Source organism: Trichosurus vulpecula, chromosome 8 (genome assembly GCF_011100635.1).
Source record: "Trichosurus vulpecula isolate mTriVul1 chromosome 8, mTriVul1.pri, whole genome shotgun sequence".
In the NCBI taxonomy this organism is placed as follows: Eukaryota; Metazoa; Chordata; class Mammalia; order Diprotodontia; family Phalangeridae; genus Trichosurus; species Trichosurus vulpecula.
Genome location: NC_050580.1, coordinates 231,113,767 through 231,134,026, shown reverse-complemented (window position 1 = coordinate 231,134,026; position 20,260 = coordinate 231,113,767). Strand labels below are relative to the sequence as shown.

At 38.7% G+C, this 20,260-nt stretch overlaps 1 protein-coding gene across 1 annotated transcript in view; it reads left to right on the top strand.

Annotated features, from left to right (window-relative positions):
* Positions 1 to 20,260, top strand: part of NEK9 (NIMA related kinase 9) — a 41,888-nt gene continuing 21,628 nt past the window's right edge. Inside the window, exons 1-10 of the mRNA XM_036735047.1 lie at positions 1 to 414; positions 3,871 to 4,048; positions 7,635 to 7,690; positions 8,247 to 8,317; positions 9,517 to 9,622; positions 11,886 to 12,017; positions 14,466 to 14,576; positions 15,241 to 15,305; positions 17,148 to 17,198; positions 17,611 to 17,803. Coding sequence (XP_036590942.1) covers positions 199 to 414; positions 3,871 to 4,048; positions 7,635 to 7,690; positions 8,247 to 8,317; positions 9,517 to 9,622; positions 11,886 to 12,017; positions 14,466 to 14,576; positions 15,241 to 15,305; positions 17,148 to 17,198; positions 17,611 to 17,803 — 1,179 coding nt within the window. The 5' untranslated portion in view covers positions 1 to 198. The remainder of the gene's footprint in view (positions 415 to 3,870; positions 4,049 to 7,634; positions 7,691 to 8,246; positions 8,318 to 9,516; positions 9,623 to 11,885; positions 12,018 to 14,465; positions 14,577 to 15,240; positions 15,306 to 17,147; positions 17,199 to 17,610; positions 17,804 to 20,260) is intronic.

Genomic DNA, 20,260 nt, shown 5'->3' with positions numbered 1-20,260 from the left:
CGAGAGGGCCACCATGGAACCTCGCGCATCTTCGAGGCTAGCGGAGCTACGGGGCGGTCGCTGAGACGCGGGCATCCGCCTCCGCCGCACATCCCGGTCTGGCCTTTGCCGGGGCCTCCCCTCGCCGCCACCTCCCCCTTCCAGATCCGCCTTCCTCCCCTCTCCGGCCCGGCCGGTCCCGGCGAAGTCGCCTCCGCCATGTCAGTGCTGGGCGAGTACGAGCGACACTGCGACTCCATCAACTCCGACTTCGGGAGCGAGTCCGGCGGCGGCTCAGTATCCAGCCCCGGCCCCGGCTCGGCCGCCCGTCCCAGCGGCGGCTTCCCGATGGAGCAGGAGGAGTTGCATTACATCCCCATCCGCGTCCTGGGCCGGGGCGCCTTCGGGGAGGCCACGCTGTACCGTCGCACCGAGGTAGAGCGCAGCCGGAGCCCCCGGCCCCCTGGCCCGCGGCCCTGCCCTTCCTCCTCTCCCTTTGCCCCGTTCCTTTCCCTCCCCCGTTCCCTTTCCCCTTCCCCTTCTAATAGCCCATCTTCTAGATGCAGAAACGGAGGCGCTTCATCCCCCTTCCTCAGTTTGTTCATCTGTAAAATGGAAGCTCCACTACAGCATCCCTAGAGCCCTTTCTCGACTCAAAAAAAAAAAAAATTCGCCCAATCCTTCCATTTCTCCTAACTCTTCCTTTCCCCCTCTCCCCTCTATTTTCCCTTTCCCGTTCCCTTTTCTTCTTCCTTTTTTCCCTCTCCCATTTATCATCTCCATTTTAGGGATGTAGAAGCTGAGGCTCTTCATCGCTCTGTTCCTCAGTTTCCTCAAATGTAAAATGAAGGAACTCTTCTGGATTGTCGCAAGAGTCCTTTTCAGCTCTAAAAAGAAAGGAAGAATTTCCCCTAATCCTTCCCTTTCCCTTCTCCCTAACTCTTTCTTTCCCCCAGTCTTCTCCTTTTCCCCCGTGTTAGGTCCCCTCTTCCTCGTCCTTCTCCCTTTCCCATCCTATAGATATAGAAAGGGGGTTCCTAATCTCCCTGTTCCTCAGTTTCTGCATCTGTGAAATGAAGGAGCTCTGCTAGATTATCTCCAGTCCTTTCTCAGCTCTTAAAAGAAAAAAAAAAAGAACTTTCCATGATCATTCCCTTTCCCCCTTTTTCCTAGCTCCTCCTTTCCCCCTTTCTCTTTTTCCCTACCTTTCTTCTCTTCCCTTTCTTTTCTCTTTTCTGTTCCCCTTTCTTCTTCCCTTATGTAAAACGTTTTTACCTATCTAGTATCCTAGTCCCATTAGGGGTGGGGAACCTGCAGTCTCAAGGCCACATGTGCCCCTCTAGGTCCTCAGGTGCAGCCCTTTGACTGAATCCAAACTTCACAGAACAAATCCCAATAAAAGGATTTGGATTCGTGGAAGAGGACCACATGTGGCCTCGAGGCTGCAGGTTCCCCATCCTTGCTAGCATCATCATATCCTGACTGGAGCTCAACAGCAGTTTAATATTTATCAGATTCCCACTGGGCATGGTCCCTGGTGTTATCCTCCCTATCTGGCTTTCACATCACCTTCACTGGGAGACTAGTATCATTAGTTACCTGCCATCATTGCCATGAATGCCTGCTGTCTTCCCATCCCACTAATTGATTTTTCCTTCCTTTCATAGTATTCCAAGTCTCTAAACAACTTTTTGGTAGTATATTTCCCAAATGGCCAGATCTCTCAGTATTCTTCCCAGTCTCATGCCTTTCTTTTGCAGTAGTCCCTCCCTGATACTGTTCCACCTCCCCCCCCAAAAAGTCCTTGCAATTATTGTTTTTAAATTCTAACATACCCACACACCTAGGACTGTTCTTGAAGGCCATTGGGAAATTCCAGCTACTTTAGGATTCTGGTTGGTTTCTCCTGCAGTGTTTATTGTAAGAAGCCTGTACCCTGCATTGATGACTCAGAGTCCTAAAGTAAGCTTAGGACTTTTGATTGTACCCCTAAAGCCAAATGTTACAGATCCAAAGAAGTCCAAATTTTGAACACTTAAACTTGGAAACAGTATGTATTTTGTTCATCCATACTTCTCTGACTTGAACTTAAGCCCTGTTGTGTATTTGTAAAATTTAGAGCCAGTTGGAGCCTTAAATAGTTTAGTCCAATTTCTTCATGTGAGGATGAGGAAATAGACCTTCAAAGTATTAGTAAAAGGAGGAGTGGGGCAGAAGAAATGTGTTAGATAATTGTTTAGATAGGTCTTTCCCCCCTTATATTGGAACTTTTGGAAGAGGCCCATAAATATTCTATATTCATGAAGCATCTTTTGTGAGAGGATTCCAGAGATGCTTTGAAAAAGTTAAAAAATATATATGTATTTTGCATTTATAAGGTAGTTATTTCTCTATTTTTTTTAATTTGTCCTCACTCTAAGCTTGTTGGGAGATGAAAGGTATTATCTGACTGAGGTCAGAGAGCTGGCTTACAATACCAGTAAGACTTGGGTTCCAGTTCTATGTCTGACACATACTGGCTATGTGACCCTAGGCAAGTTACTTAAAACTCTTGGTGCTGTTAAGCCAGAGGTGTCAAATTCTGTGCTGGCAGAACTACCAGAACCAGATTAAAATATAATCAGGAAATGCAATATGTTAATTTGTGGTTTTCTAAGACAATGTGCCACTGCAGTAATCCATATCTTTTTGAGTTTGACACCATTGCTCTAAGTAACTTTCTTAGACTCTTAAGTGACAGAGAAGGTGCCACTCTGCATTGGTAGGTTCCTCATGGAATAGTTCCCCATGTGAGTGAAATTATAGGTTCAGTTCTGGTCTGTAACTCACATTTGTATAGCACTTTGAGGCAGTGGTGTCAAATTCAAGTATAAATAAATCCCTGTCAGCCATATATTGACTTAGAAACCCACAGGTTAACATCTATGTTGTATTTATATTTTGTTAAAATTTTCGCATTGATATTTTAATGTTTCAGGCCTGCTGCTGTTTGCAGCCTATGAGTTTGACACCTCTGCTTTAAAGTTTGAAAGGCCTTTTCTTCAGAACAGTCCCATAAGGCAGGTAACATTAGTACAGTTATTCCCATCTTATAGATGTAGAAACTGAGGCTCTTCATCCCTTTTGTTCATCAATTTCCTCATCTGTAAAATGAAGTACTCTACTTGAGTAGAGTCCTTTCTCAACTCTAAAAGCTTCTAGAACGGATGAATTTTTGAGCTTACTTCAGGGGCTGGAGTAATTTTAGGGCATTGGGAGTTGTAAAGGGAGTAGCAGATCGCTGATTCCAGACCTAGGGAGTGGCAGGTGGGTTTACATAGCTAGATTAGAGGATGTGTGAAGAATGAAAAGGTAAAGTGAGTTTGTACTTAAGCTACAAGCTGAAGAAGATTCCTGAGCTACTAGCTTAAATTTTACAACACTTGAACTTAATCTGATATTTTGATGTTAAGAAGTTGGAATTAGAATAGTTATTGTTCTCTTAACAAATATAGTATGTGTAAAGCACTTTGCAGACTTTAAAGGGTATAGAAATGCTATCCTGCCTCCCTCTTACCTCTTATACCACCACTATTCTCATAGTATCGCTGTGTCAGATCTTTGTTTTCTATCCTCGTCCATGTTTTCTACCTAGTTCCAGACCTAGATCTTGTGTTTCATAAATCAGCCGGCATACCAAACAGTTTTTTGTTTAATATTTTCCTTTCCCTAACCAAAGATTACTAATACAATTAATTATATCTAGTCTGCCTAGTCTGTTTTGTTTCTTTTAAAGGAAAAATATTAAATAAGCAGGTGTCCATCTGGCCTTTCTAGGCTGGTGGACGCAGATGTGGATTCATTGACTTCCAGGAAAGAAGAAAGCTCCGTACTTATGTTACTATGTTGTAGGATGACTCATTGGTTGTGTGGAAGGAAGTTGATTTGACCCGATTGTCTGAGAAAGAACGTCGTGATGCCTTGAACGAAATTGTTATTCTGGCTCTGCTACAACATGACAACATTATTGCCTACTACAATCACTTCATGGACAACAACACCTTGCTGATTGAACTAGAGTATTGTAACGGTAAGCACAGATCTTAATGACGCTTCCTCTAAGACACTTTTATTAATTGCACAAAAGAACTGTCATCTGTAATAATGGAGTTAAAATGTTTTTGAGAGAAGTCACCTGGGCCCCGGAATGATTTGAAATGATGCATCAAAAGAAATGGGATTATTAATGTTCCTCTGATTATGAACTTCTGCCACAGTGTCGTAGCTTTGTCTCCAAAGAGTAGTTCTTAGACATTTTTTTTAGCAGTTTTTGTTTCAGCACATTATACAGTAGGTCTCCACCATGATCCCATTTTAATCCCCTATGATGTACAAACCCCCAAACAGTTAAGTGAAATAACATGAAGAGAGTACTTATAACCAACAGTGCCTGTAACTTCACAATGAAGTTCTTTCCCATCATTTAATAGAAAAGATGAAATATGCTTTATAACTTAATAACAATCTTGTCTTGTGTTTTTAATGTGAGTTTTCTTGCCATTTAGAGATGGCTTCATTTACACTCTTGGAGAAAGTTGTAGTAATTGTGTTTATTGTTATTTAGATTCTCCTTTGTGTTCTCTCCACATCACTTCATATGAGTCTTCTCATATTTGAATTCTTCCATTTTGCCATTCCATATGGCCCACCGCATTTATAGATCACAATTTGTTGAGCAGTTTCGCAACCTTGGTCACTTTTTTTTTGCTGTTAACAAAAAGTGCAGCTGTGAATATTTTTGTGCAGATAGATCAACTCCTGCCAGATATCTCCTTCTGGATATCCTATAAGCATCTCAAACGCAGCATGTTCAACCTTCTACCACAACCCACCCCAATCTACTTTTCCTCTAGAATTCCTCCCCCAAAATGTTTCTCTAAAGAGTACTTCCAGCCTCCTAGCTTCCCAGCCTCAGAGTGATCCTTCCTCTTCCCTCTTGCTCATTCTTAATTGACAAGCTTTGTCTCTTGTACCTCCACAACATTTCTCTCATCTATCCCTTTGCTTCTACTCATACAGCCATGATTTTAAATGAGGTAGCTGGGTGACACAGTGTATAAAGTGATGGGCCTAGAGGAAACTCAGGAAAACTGAGTTCCAATTCAGCCTGTGACACTAGCTGTGTGACCTTGAGGAAGTCCCTTAACCTCTGTATGCCTCAGTTTCATCATCTATAAAATAGAGACAATAACAACACTGTCCCAGGGTTATGTTATTCAAATGAAATAATATTTGTAAAGCACTATGGGGGACACATAGTGCTGTTTAATTGCTAGTGATTATTGTAAATTCATACCCTCATCTCCTCTCACTGTGAAAGTCTTCTGATTAGTCTTTCATCCCTGTAACTGCTAAAATAGAGTCATAGGTCCCTAAGTCAGGGATCCAGCCATGTTACTTCCTGCTCAAAAACTTTTAGTAGCTCCTCATTGTTTATAAATTACAAACTGCTTAGCTTGAAATTTAGGGCTGTCCATAATCCAAAAGGCCCTCCCACCTATTTTTCCTACCTTATTTTTTACTGTTCCCTTTCATGAGCTTTGCTTTCCAACCAAACTGTGCTACCAGCTGTTCCCTGAACTTGACACTGTCCCTTGCCTCCGTACATTCACACAGACCATTTCCCAGGCCCAGAATTCACTCCTCACCTCCACCTTTAAGAATTATTGGCTTCCTTTAATACTCAGCTCATGTGCTGCCCCTTTTGTTGAAGCCTTCTCTGATCTGCCCAGTTACTAGTGCCCTCTTTCATATTTTCTTGTACTATATTTATTTATATAGTATGTATATGTACGTATCATTATTCCTGGAAAAGAATGGAAACTTTTCAGTGGCAGGGACTGCTTTCTTTGTGTCTTTGTTATTCCTAGTGCCTTGCATATAGTAGTTACTCAATACATTTTTAATGAATTGGAGTATAAAACCAAGAGTATAATTGCTGGGTCAAAGAGTATGAACAGTTTTGTAACTTTTCTTGCGTAATTCCAAATTGTCTTTCAAAATGGTTGAACCAGTTTTCACCAGCAATGAATTATGTTGCCGTGTTCCCATTGCCCCTTTAGCACTGAATTTTTCCGTTTTTTTCCAGTTTAGTAACCGTGAGGCGATAGCTCAGAGTTGTAGTTTTCTGATTACTGATTTTAAGCACTTTTGTATGTAGTTTTGATATTATACTTTTCTGTAGTTAGTTTATATTTTCTGTAGTTAGGCTCAGTTCTTAATCTCATAGATTTTTGTCAATTACCTCTAAATTTTAAATATAACACTTATTAAAGATGTTTTGTGCAAGTAGATCTCCATCTCTTTTATTCCCTAGTCCAAAACTTAACAGCTGTGATTATTTTTATTTGTACAAGAGCTTTTTATTTATATGTAATCAAATTAGTCTATTTTGTCTTTATAATATCTGTCAGCTGGTCATAAATTCATCCCCTAGCCATAGGTATAAGAGCACTAGCCTTTTATTCTCCTCTAACTTCTATAATGGTATGACTTTGTATATTTAGTTCATTAATCCATTTTCCTTTTTAAGTTGTTTCATTTGTCATCATGGCCACATAATTCAATATGTAGTGATCAGCCTATAAGGAAATCCTCAGTTTGGAATCCCTTGTTTTGCTGGGGAGATTCAGGGGTTAAATTATTTTCTCTTAGTCTATAAGTTCTTTGAATACAGGGATCTCTTAACCTGAACTTTGTATCTCCCCAGTGCGTAATAGAATGCTATATACAAAGTAGGTACTTAATAAATGTTTGTCTTGTTTCTTTTCCCTCGTTGGAGAAAGGTTTTAAGATGTCTTTTCAGACAGTTTCACTTCTATTATATGTGGATTATTCTTGATCCCAATCACACCTAAATTTGGAAAGTTGTATTGTAATTTTCTGAATTACATCAGAAGGATGTTACAAGGAACATCAGAGGAAGCGTAATAGGTGGTATTGATCATTTCAAGGCCTGATCTAGGGGAGCTCTTAAGATCCTTTCCCCCTTTAAATCCTAGGATCAGTATGACCTGAATTTTATTTTCTGTATCCAGTATTTTCAATTAAGGATCTTCTGTACTCTGTCATCTTTTCTAAGAACACTTTTGCTTTTTGGGCAGTTAATCTATTTGTTGGGGTAAGGAACCCTCCTTTAGGGCAACTGTGTTCTGTGGAACCTTAGTACTTTATGTAAGGTGCATTGGGATTTCATGAGAATTTTATGTTTTCCTCCTAAAATATTAAGTATGAAATTATATACACATATGTATGTATGGCAAATAGCATGGCAAATGTGACAATAGACTTAATTCCCTCTATCTTGAACTAAAATTTCCTTGACTAACCCAGTGTTTCCCCTAAGTTTCCCTTAAGCAGTGTTTATGGGTTCCCTCTCTTATGTTTTCAGACCCAATTCTTTCTATAGTTTGGGAAATGTTGCCTGAGAGAAAATTTTGATAAGGTATTTAAGAAGTGAAAAGCCAGGGGATGTTCTTTCCTATGAAGAAGCTTCCAGAGCTCTGCCTTTCCTACATGGGTGGATAAAGCACCAGAAGATAGAGGAGCTAAACATCAATCTGTTAACTAAGCAGAGCTTTTCTCTAAATGTTCTTTTTTCCGTTGTTTAATTTTAGGAGGAAACCTATATGATAAAATCCTGCGTCAGAAGGACAAATTGTTTGAGGAAGAGGTATTTCAGATTAATATGGAAGCGGCAAGAATTGTTCTTTAATAATTCTAACTTCTGGGTTTCTTTGCTTATGTTTGCTCTTCTTTCACCTGCTCCTCTAAGTCTGTCGTCAAAACCTTCCTAGGTTTGCAATATTCAAGAGACTAAAAGAATACAGTCTCTCATGAAGATGAGGGCTGTCTGTAGCTGCTTTTAAGTTTTTCCACCCACAAAATGATGCTTTATGAGCTCTCCCAGGTTGCATTTCTGCTTACTGATTGCTTTGTTATCTATAGCTCTCCTTAGAAATCTGCTTAGGTTTCTTGCCAGCATGCATCATTCCAAAAGTTCACAAAAGTCTGTGTCACTGGTGTACTTTGTAACTGCATTAAAGCTGTTTTATGACGGTGATCCGCTTTTGTCTTCCATGTCTGCTGTTCTATCATGTACTACTCAGCCAACAAGAAGGACATTTACTTTGACTTGAAATCCACCTTTGGCTGCAGTTTCTTTTGTGTTTTCTTTTTAGTGAATTTCTTTGTTTCAGTACAAAATGTGATTTCTTCTGTCTTTGTAGATGGTGATCTGGTACCTGTTTCAGATTGTATCAGCAGTGAGTTGCATCCACAGAGCTGGGATACTGCATAGGTAATGAATGAAGAGAAGTTCAAGGAAAATAGGAGCCCAGTGCTTTCAGAAGCATTTTGTTGCTTTCTTGGTAGAATAGTAACATCTTTTTCCGTAGAATAAAATTCAGAAATGAAAAAATGACTAATGGTGGGTGTCATCCTTAGTTACTGAGACTAAACCATGTTTGTGCCGTAGACACATCTTCCTAATAAGCTAAGCACTAATTAAGACTATTAGTGTTCATTTGCTAGCGAAAGCTGTAAAATTTAGAATTCAATAAATTTATGAACATGCCCCACACTTGCACAGGAAGTTAGGTTAGGTTAATTAAAATGCAAAGCAGGTTATGTTCTCTGAGCCACTCAGACAATTAGAAAGCATTATTCTTTTATGCTTATATTATTTTTGTTTAATTTAAATAAAACCTTATTTTTCCAGTTATAACAGGCTGTATTGTCATTATTTCCTAATCAGGGAATAAGATCATTTTAAGACCATGTCCAATCTGCAGGCTTTTATTGAGTAAATCATTAACTAATGAAGATTAATTGTAAGCTTCTTTTTGATAGTTGTTCAGTGGTGGTTGTTGCATGCTACTTTTTTCTGAAAGCCATTAGCTTTATTACTATAAATTGTACCATCCTTCAGCAAGGGAAGCCAAAGAATGAACCGGGTAGAGCTTACTTTAGGCTGATCATATAGAAAACATATTTAGAAATGTAGCCTATATAGGCAGTGATGGTAATGTGCTTGGCCACATTGCTTGCTGGGACTTGGTGTGGTAAAGACTCTGAAACTAATCAAAGGTAAGATAGTAAAATGACTTTCATTTCTCTTGATCTGAAGCAGTTATTTGCCACAAAGCTGTGCTTGACAAAGGCAGCTTAGCCTGCAGGAACTAAAGTGACCTAGAACATGGGTTTTATCATCTTTCTCTCCTACCCTTCTAGAGTGTGGGAGACATTCCTATTCTTTGGAGAGTTTAAGGATTCAAGTTGTTTGTTCCTCTTTTGGATATTAAAATACAGTGTGTTAAAAGTTGATAGTGCACTGAGACTTTGACTAGGGTCTCATAAGAGGAACTGTGTAGTTATGTGATAGTGCTTGGTACTGCATTAATAGCATCACTGGAATGATTATTTTGAACTCTAAAGAAAGAAGACAAAAAAGAAACCAATACAGGAATTTAATATGTATTGTTTGTTTGTTTTTTCCAGAGATATAAAAACTTTAAATATTTTCCTAACTAAGGCAAACTTAATAAAACTTGGAGATTATGGGCTGGCAAAGAAACTTAATTCTGAGTACTCCATGGCTGAAACCGTAAGTATATATTGCCATTGTCTTAGGTTAGTAGTTTTTACCTTTTCTTTCTACTGTAGGATGTAGAAATTTTGCATCCTCTGTCTGTGGCGTAGACTCTATGCCATCTAGTTCATACGATCTTAGACCTAGAATTGGAAAGGACCTTAAAGGCCGTTGAGGCAGCCCCTCATTTTACAGTGTGAAAACTAAAGCCTACAAAGGTTAAGTGACTTGCCCAAAGTCATAAATTAGTGTCAGAGGTGAGCTTGGAACTCAGATCCTCTTCCTATGGAGCCAGTGCAGTGATCTTTCCACAGCACTACACGTGTTTCACAGTCCTCAAGCAAGTATTTAGTAATAATTCATCCAGAGGCAAGTTTTCAGGAGTCTTTTGTACTTGCAGTGTCTTCTTTATATTTCTGCTTACAGGAGTCTTTGTCCATGCACAGCCCTATTTTTACATTCCCAGAAACACTTCTAGTTATCTTTGTTGTTCAGTCATCTCAATCGTGTTTGGCTCTTTGTGACCCACTTGGGGGAATTGTTTGGAATGTCCATCGTTATAGGAGTCATGAACTCTGTCATTTCATTTTACAGTTGCTCAGTTGTTTCAGGCCTGTCCAGCTCTTTGTGACCCCATTTGGGGTTTTCTTGGAGTGGTTTGCCATTTCCTTCTCTGGCTCATTTTACAGATGAGGAAACTGAGGCACACAGGGTCACATGGCTAGTACGTATCTGAGGCCAGGTTTGAACTCGGGTCTTTCTGACTCCAGGCTTGGTGCTCCACTGTGCAACCTCGCTGCATGGTCATTTTACAGGGCTTCCTTTTAAAAATTTTTTTTTTAAACTTTAGTAAATTAAAATATTAAGCAATCTCTAGACATCCCCAGAAACAATTGAAAACCTTCTAAGTGTGAACTGGGTTTGCAAATCACTACTTTAGGGACTCAGACTGTTTTGGATGGTGACAGCCAGTGAGCTTGCAGGGAGAGAAAGACTATTATGGAGGCTTGAATTCACAGTTGCTTTTGTTTGGTCAGTTAAAATTTGAGAAAAAAATTACATAGAAATGAAAACTAATCATAACCTTTCTCTTCTAAAAAAATTTCATCTGCCTTGCTATCTTTTACTCATACCCTTCCTTCATCTCTACCCATTAAAATTCTAACTGTCTTTTAAGACCTACCTTCCCTGATTTTTCTAGTCCCAGAAAATTGGAAGTTCTCTTTCCTTTGCCTTTACCTAGAACTTTGTATGTCACTCATCTGCACTTAGCACATTCTATTTTGTGTTATGTTTACTTGTGTTCCATATCACCTCTACTGTGTTGTATGTTCCACAAGATCAGGAACCATATCTTTGTATCCTTTTTTTTGTTTGTTTTTTTTTTGGGGGGGGGGGCAAGGCAATTGGGGTTAAGTGACTTGCCCAAGGTTACACAGCTAGTGTGTCAATTGTCTGAGGCTGCATTTGAACTCAGGTCCTCCTGACTCCGGGGCCGGTGCTCTATTCACTGCACCACCTAGCTGCCCCTATGTGTTTGTATTTTTTCCAGCATCAGACAGTGTTATGCTGATAGTAGGTACTTGTTTGTTGAGTTAAACTGAATAACCGAACAAAAATAGTGACTCAAAGTTAGTGAAAATAAGTACATTGTTGGAGTATTTGTAGGCCTTTCTTTTAGAATATGAAAGACTACGTCTTGATGGACCTGGAACATTTTTCCAGAGCCATTCTAGTAGTTGGAAATACTTGTCAAATAGGAGCAAATATAGCAAACTGGAGCATTGGAGTAGATATAAAATTGGGTTATGATGGAAGTTGCTTTGAGAACAGTGCATTTTAGCTGGAACAGCTACTGACTCCACCAAATCATTTTATTCATCCCCCTTTAAGTATTTTTTCCTGTTGTGAACTTTTAGTGAGTATATTTGTGTCTGTGAAGCTTTTAAATGTTTAAGGGGCCCTGCATGATGGAAATGAAATCCTAGAGCACTTGGGCCTCTCAAATGGTTTCAGTACTTTTTCTATGCAGGTATTTCTTGTATAATAGACATTCAGTAGGTTTGAACTAAAGAGACTGATGATATTTTCTCAGATAAGCCATACATAAATCATATAACTGAATTCTATTTCTGATATTTTGTTTGAAACCTCTAAAATCATCTCCTGGAAAATCAAGTTTAACATTGAGCTGTTAGCAATAGGAGCCTTAGGAAACTGGACTAATTAGAAAGTGATTATTTTAATTCTGTTTTTTTGTTTGTTTGTTTTTGTTCAGCTTGTGGGAACCCCATACTACATGTCTCCAGAACTCTGCCAGGGGGTGAAGTACAACTTCAAGTCTGATATCTGGGCAGTCGGCTGTGTTATTTTTGAGCTGCTCACTCTGAAGAGGACCTTTGATGCAACAGTAAGTTGGTGTGTTTTTGCTAAATAAAGGTGGCAAAAGTTGGTTTATAGGGAAAATTTGTTCATTTTAGTGTGTACGATAGCTCACTTTTATGTGGTGCTTTATAGTTTACAAAAGATTTTCCTCATAACAGCCCTGTGAGGTAGGTAGTATACCATCATTTTACACGTTGTCACATCTACAAACGAGTACAAACTATAAAAATTAATTGAAGATGATGGTAGGATGTTCTAGTTTGGGGAATTAGGTCAGTTGTTTTGTTTTAAAATCATATTCATTTCTAAATATACCTATTCTTCCTTCCCTCCTGGGGGCAGTTAGGTGGCTTAGTGGATAGAGTACCAGGTCCGAAGTCAGGAAGACCTGGTCACTTAGTAGCTGTGTGACCCTGGACAAGTAACTTAACCCGTTTGCTTCGATTTCCTCATCTGTAAAATGATCTGGAGACAGAAATGGCAAACTACTCCAGTATCTTTGCCAAGAAAACCCCAAATGGGGTCACAGAGAATTAAACATGACTGAAACTACCAAACAGTAACACCAACCTTTCCTATCCAGTGAGCTCTCCCTGGTGACAAAGACTTAAAAAGAAAAAACAGTTCAGTAAAACCAAACAAGGTATCAGTCACTTCTGACAGCATATGAATCATTCCATGTTCATAGTCTCCCCTTACTCTCTATATCCCATCTTCCTAGTAAAGCGAGAAAGGTATGTTTTCTCATCGTTTCTCTGACTAAGCTTGGTCATTTCAGCATTCAGTTTTTATTTTGCTTTCCGTTTACGTTGTTGTAGTCATTGTGTATGTTGTTTTCCTTGTTCTGCTTATTTCACTGTGTATCAGTTCATTTAAGTTCTCCAAAATTTCTCTATATTCTTCATATTCATTATTTCTTACAGGTCAATAATTCATAATATTCCTGTACCACAACTTGTTTAGCCATTCCCTAGCTGGTGGGTACCTACTACCTACCACAAAAAAAAATGTCGCTAGTAATATTTTAGTACATGTAAGTCCTTTCTGTCATGGACCTCCTTGGGGCATATGCCTGGCAATAGGATCTCTGGATCAAAGGGTATGAACATTTTAGTCTTCCTCCCCTTCCCCTCTCTCTTCTTCCCTCTTTTTTTATGCATAATTCTACATTGTTTAATGGATTCGTTGGACCCAAGCTTTACCAACAGTGTGATATGTGTGCTCTCTTCCTACTGGCCCTCCAGCATTGACTTATTGCCAGTCTAGTGTGAGATGAAACCTTAGAGTTGTTTTAATGGGCATTTCTCTTATTAGCAGTGTTTTGAAAGAGAGTTTTTAGTGGTTTGCAGTTCTTTTTTTTGAGAATTGTTTGTTTATATCCTTTAACCACATACATTGAATCAGATATATTCTAAATTCAGAAATACTGCATCTCAAAAACACTGACATTTCCAGTATAAAAGTCTATATCAGATACGAACTTGAACGGTGTTACTAGTATAGTCAGTGAATTATTTATCATTATAATTCTTTTTCTGTGACTTGAGTTCCCCATGGAAAGCAGTTTGCCAAAATAATTAATATAAGGAATTTGGAGTTTATAGACCTGGGCTTTAGATCTAGCCTGATACTGAGCAAATCGTTTAATGTTTCACTACCTATTTTAAATGAAAATTTTAACAACTACATCGAGACTGAAAAATTGAAATCATTTTCGTGAGTGTTTATGGAAAGGAGAAAAAAATTTCTGCCTACTAGTATTCAAGACAATATGTTGTCATGCTTGATAGTCTCCTAATAGCCATAATGCTCTGAAATCCAATTCCCATTGTGTTGTTTTTACTTTCTCTTGGACAAAACCAGCTCATCATACCAATGGTTGTCTTATTTTGTGAATTAACATTTTACTTTGAGTCATTTCCTCCCTTATTCAACATCTTTCTTGTATCTTGAGTCTTGATACTTATCTACCCACAATCATTGCCCTACATACTACAAACAAAGTACAGTCACTTCCAGGGCAAAGGAGCTACTGGAGGCAAAGAAACATGGTTGTTCTGCATTTTCTTTTTATTTGGTTCTGATTATGTTATATACTGAGTTATGCTTTCCATCCCTCACATCCAGAAGTTTTGGTTTGACTCCTCTTCCTTGCCTTGTGATGATTTTCTTCTCATTTATGTGTCTGGTTAGGTCAGTTGCAGAATTGTGATTTTGAGGTCCTTAGGTAAGGTTTTTGTTCCTCATGTTGGTCAGCTAGCAACATTCAGTATCATAGTTAAACCATACCTCTGACTCTGACCAGGGATCTTAGAAATGCATGCTAGTAGCTCAGGAGGGGTATTGGGTAAGAAAAGATAGACTGGCATAAAATTATCACCACTTCTTTAAAAAGATGACAAAATCAAAAAACTCAGTCTATATAGCATCATTCTTTTGTACAGAAGATGACACATTCACCATTGACTCCTAGAATCCTCTTAATCTGTGCGTGAAGATTGTGCAAGGGATCCGTGCCATGGAAGTAGATTCCAGCCAATATTCTTTAGAGTTGATCCAGATGGTTCATTCATGCCTTGATCAGGTGAGCATGACTTGATTTCAGTTTGTCATCTTCTGTCTCATCCCCACAAACTGAGGCTAAGAGCAACTAAGAGGGGGATATAGTTGCGGGCGTGGGGGTGGAGGGTACGTGTGTGTGTGTGTGTGTGTGTGTGTGTGTGTGTGTGTATAATACACAAAAAAACCACTTTCCACTGAGCCATATATAAATCACAGTTTATGTACTGTCTGCTTCCACCCAAAAAAAATTTAGTGAATGTTTCCCTGAAGCGATCAATTTATAATTTTTTAAAATAATTTTTTATATTTTTTTATTTTTTCCCAATTACATACAACAATTTTAACTTTTTTCCTTCAAATTTTGAATCGAGGGAATCATTTAAATATATATCTGCTGTGGCTCAGCAGAAGTACAAAATATTTTACTTATAAAATATACATAAATCAAACTATCTCCTGTTGCTGTCAATTTATTTGGTGTGAGTATTATTAACACGGGCAGGTAAGCATAAAATTGACCTACAAATGTAGCTGCTAAAAAGTTGAGCCTGGTGTGTTGAATCTCTTCAGACCGACATGCCAGTGTTTAACAAATGACCTTTGTTGAGCCCTTCTTAAGTGCAGGTAAAGTGCCGAACCTGGCATTTCCTTGAAAACAGACCCTGTCTTCATTTTTTTTCCCTTAGGACCCTGAGAAGAGGCCCACTGCTGATGAACTTCTGGATTGTCCACTTCTCAGTAAGCGCCGGAGGTAAATATGCAAGCGGGTCATCCTGCCTCCTTTCTGTAGAATGTTGTTTGGTAAGAGCCGTACTCAGAGCAGCCTAACCAATGCGCAGACTCATTTTAAGATTTGTGTGTGTATGTATCCTTTGATTTATGGCTGATATCCCTTAGGTCGAGAGTTTTAGTTTCCCACCAAAATTTCTGCTTTGATTGGTTGGGGGAAATCTAAATTTTTCACCTTTCTGGCTCATGCTTTCCAAAAGTGTGTAGATGAATCTATAATATTTTATCCGGAAGAGTTCTGCACTTCATACTTTTGAATCAGAAGGATTAGAATTCAGTCTACTCCTGCAAGTTATGTCAGGGTCATTATCTCCTAGTGTAGAGGCATATCCTGTGGAAAGTTCATAGGGTCATAGATTTAGAGCAAACCTCTTCATTTTACAGATAGAGAAATTGAGGTACAGAGAGATTAAGTGATTTGCCGCACAGCTAATACATATCTGAGGTGGGATTTGAACCCAGTTCTTCATGACTACAGGTCTAGTACCCCATCTGCAATACCATGCTGCTTCTCCATGTTTCAACAATCCAGCTTCTGTGGAGGTGTAAGATCCACCCACAGCCAGCACCCAGAAAGCTGCCAACAGCACAGGTTCTTTTGATCTGCTTAACTAAGGAAAGCAAGGTGAAGGAGTTGACAAGCTTACTTTAATTCAGCACACAAATATCATTCACTTAGTTCAGGGGAAAAAGCCAGCACACTGAACTTCAGAGCAAAATACAAACAAGTTACAAACATCAACAGACAGACCCAATACAATTCATAGTTGCCAACATCTAGGCTCAGCCCGGGAGCTCAGAACAAGGGCTGGCCCAGAGTCCGTCGAGCCACCACTGCTGTGGGTAGGAGCTCCAGGGAAGAGGAGGCCAACCCCTGGTTTTATATCTTTTTCAGGGTCAGGGGTGAGTCACACATGCGACTCACCCACGTGACCTAGAATCAGCACAAAGAGGCAACTTAAACCCACGTGGTCTAAAAGCATCTGCTCTCCCAGACGTGTAAACTAGGCCTTCCCTGGTGTTAGCGTACCTCGGGCCCCACCTTAGTTGCCAATCCACACCCACATAGGTTTTACACCTAATAGGGGTTTGGGCCTGGGGCTTAGGACTTGTAAGACTCAGTGAAATACACTGAATTACTCAAAGCAAACAAAAGCCAAACTCTTCAAGGGCATTTGTTGAACTAAGTGCTGAGGAGCCCACTTTGCTTACCAACACACTCCAGTAGCAAAATCAGTCAAACATTGTGAATGGGGAAAGGTAATGCTGCTCTGACCAACATCATTTCACAATAACATCATTAATACATTTTTAATCCAATCCTACCATAAAGTTGTGAAACACACAATGATATTGTTTCAATTGATCATCCAATAATGTAATTTATTGCATTATTCCCGTGGAATTAATTGACTCCAGTAATGTAATTTTGCCTACATTTTGTTTTTGTGGAACTAATTAACCATGTTCAACAGACTATACTTACATCTAGACTATATGATTTGTGAAAAGATTCAGATTAATCAAAGAGGCAAGTTGGTTCCGTGGAAAGAGTGCTGTCTTTAAAGTCAGAGAGACCTGTATTACCTGTGTGACTTTAAGCAAATCATCTGATCCCTCTAGGACTCCATTACCTTATCTGTGTAATGAAGGAGTTGGAGTAAATGACCTCCAAGATTTTTTCCATCTCTAAAGCTATAATCTTCTGGCAAAGTAGGAATCCAGCAATGTCTATAAAGGGTGTTGTCACAAAGTAAATTTTGTCATCTTATTGTTTGATGAGTTTTCACCTTTCTTCTGGCAGGGAGATGGAGGAAAAAGTCATACTGCTTAATGGGCCAACAAGGAGACCAAGGTAACTAACTGCACCGCATTTAGTAGAGAATCTTATGAAGTAGACTTTATCCTAATTTGCCTTCACCACCTCTCTCTGGTCTGTGCTTAGTCTGATGTCATTTATTTTTTGCATCTTGCCAGGAGTTCTCAATAGCTTAATGTTCTGACGTTCATTTCTAAGAAGGAAAGTGGTGTGAGAGTGGGTAGTACTAAAGTGAGTTACCTTGGCCAAACTGTTACAAAGCTGCAGTGCTAAAATTATCAAGTATGCTGTAACCAAGGATTAAGATTGTAATGTATGGATAGGAAGAAAACTGCCACATCCTTAAATACTCATTGTGATTTGTTCTTTTCAGGGAAGAAACTAGAAACATTCCATTTTGATTTGGTATCTGTTAAGTGAGTCCATGTTTTGTGGGGTTTTTGTGCAGGTCAAGTACTGTGAACGAGACTCCCATTGCGGTGGTAACATCACGGACCAGTGAGGTTTATGTTTGGGGAGGTGGAAAATCTACTCCCCAGAAGCTAGATGTCATCAAGAGTGGATGTAGTGCCCGGCAGGTGTGTGCAGGCAATACTCACTTTGCTGTGGTGACAGTGGAGAAGGAGTTATACACCTGGGTGGTAAGTGAGAGAGAAACTCTTATGTAGTTCAGCATGCTATGCAGAGATGTCTCCTAGACAAAAAGTGCCCTGGTATCTTGTGGGAAGGACCTATGCTTCAGTATCCTAGAAATAGAAATAAAAAATTCTGAAAATTTGAGTGATTGAAGAAGACTAGACAGAAATTGGGGGGAAGTTCTATTATCATGGACTGAGAAGTTACAGATATTCCTTAGAGAGGTAGCCCCCTGACCTGAGACTAGTGATAGGTTTTTTTGAACCAACTGATTATCGCTGAAGAAAGAGCTCAAGAAAATTAACCTGCAAGGGAGTGAACATTAATCTTACACAGTTGGTTCCCTGCAAGTATTTACTAGCAAAAGATAGAACCCATGTTTCATTGAAGCTGTGGATGAAATTGTAAAGCATGTATTAAGAGTTTCTAAGACTGATAAATGGTCTCCCTTAATAAAAACAAGTAATTAAAACAACCAAAATGTAACGGTTACTTTAAAAATGTGAGAACCCTCAGAAGATTATGTTGGATAAATCACTAAAGATTTCAGAAGGATATTGGAGAAATAGTGTTTGGGAGAAGAGAGAAAGGGGGTAGGAATGGAAAAGGCTCTTGTGAAAATTTTTTTTTTCCTAATAAGTGTTATTAGTTAACTGAGTAAAAGGAAATTATAAAAACAATAGTAGATTACACCTAAGATAGTGACAGTAGTAATACTAAATAATAATCTTAGAGGCATAGTCATGAAACACTGAATACCTTTATTATTAGAAAAAGAAAAAAATTAATAGTCTGTACCTAAAGTACTTAGGGAACAAAGCATAAACAAAAACAAAACAAAAAAAGAGTAGATCAAAGTATATATCAATACAATTGAAAGGAAAAAAAACATTTAAAAAAAATAAATCCAGGAGTTGGTTTATGAGTAGACACAAAAAACCTGCTAAACAATTAAGACTAATTTTTTTAAAGCACAAACCCAAATCATGAAAAAAAAAGAGCCCAGAGAGGAAAAATAAAAAAATTATCTGATGCTAAAGTCTGTGCTAATAAATTTGAGAATCTTTAAAAAAAAAAAAGAATGATTATATTTAAAAATCTAAAATTCCAAATTAACAAAACAAGAAGTGGGCAGTCTAAGGAGCCCAATCTCAGAAAACATCAGACGGACCATTAAAGAACTGCCCGGCCACAAGATTCCAGCCCCAAACAGATTCACAAGTGGATTTGTGCCAAACAAGCCTCAGTGAATGAGTGATTGAAAAAAGCACTGATGGAGCACCTATTCTGTGCAAAGCACTGTGCTAAGGGTGAGGGATATAAATAGCAAAATAAGGCAGTCCCTTTTCTCAGAGGGCTCTCTTTCTAATGGAGGAGACAGCCCACATGGAAGATTTCTTCCGCAAGTCAGAAATGGTAATGCCTCTTCTTTAATGTCATTTCCATTGATAAGCTCATTTCCATTTCTGATGTTGAGCCATTTGACAGTGCTAAGGACTTTTAATTTAATGACCAAATAATTCTAATGTACAATTTCAGAGTTTGAAGAAAAATGGTAGGTCTTTAAACTTATTCTATTTGATAGTGTTGTCCCCTTGACCTAATGAAGAGAAAGCCAAGAAAGAAAACCACAGATTAATATCACTACCGACTTGAGTATAAAGAGAAAAGTACTAAATGAATACACAAAAAGAGACTATAGCTCAAAAAATCATCTGTCATGACCAGCTAGAATATGGAAATGCAGTTAAAGGATTGTTTTCCTGCTATTAAATTGCCAACACGATCTAATCAATGAGAAAGATAAAGACTACAGGATCATATCATTAGATACAGAGAAAGCTTTCTGATTAAACTTAATACTACTCAAGCTAAAATCATTAAAATTATAGGTATAGAAAGTTCTTGCTCAACATAATGATTTTAAAGCATGTATTTGAAACCACAAGCTAACAGTGGAGGAAGAGCAGTCTTCCTATTAAAAGTAGGCAGTGTATTCAGTGTACCGTGTGGTGTAGTTTTAGAAACCTTAGCAACAGAGCATAAAAAAGAAATTAAGGGAATGAGCACTGGCAGTTGGTATTTTTAAATATCTCTTCTTAGATAGCTAGGAAACCCAAGACCAAGAACTAGAAATTAGTGGAGAATCTACTTGCTCTGTTTAGCCCCAGGGTATAGGACTAGGAACAATGAGTAGGAGTAGAAGAGGCAATTTAGGCTGTATATAAGGAAATGTTTTCTACAATGAAAGCTCTCCAAAGTCTAATGCATGACTTTGAGGATAGTGGGTTTCTTCTTACTAGAGACAGTCAGAAAAAGGCTGGCTGACTACTTAGGGCTCTGTCGTAGGGGGGATTCTTTTTCAAGTATGAGTTTGTCTAGATAGCCTCAAGAGGTGTCTTCCAACTCAGAGACTTTATGATTTCTAAAACGAGTGTTTTTCTCTCATCTATAGTGAATTT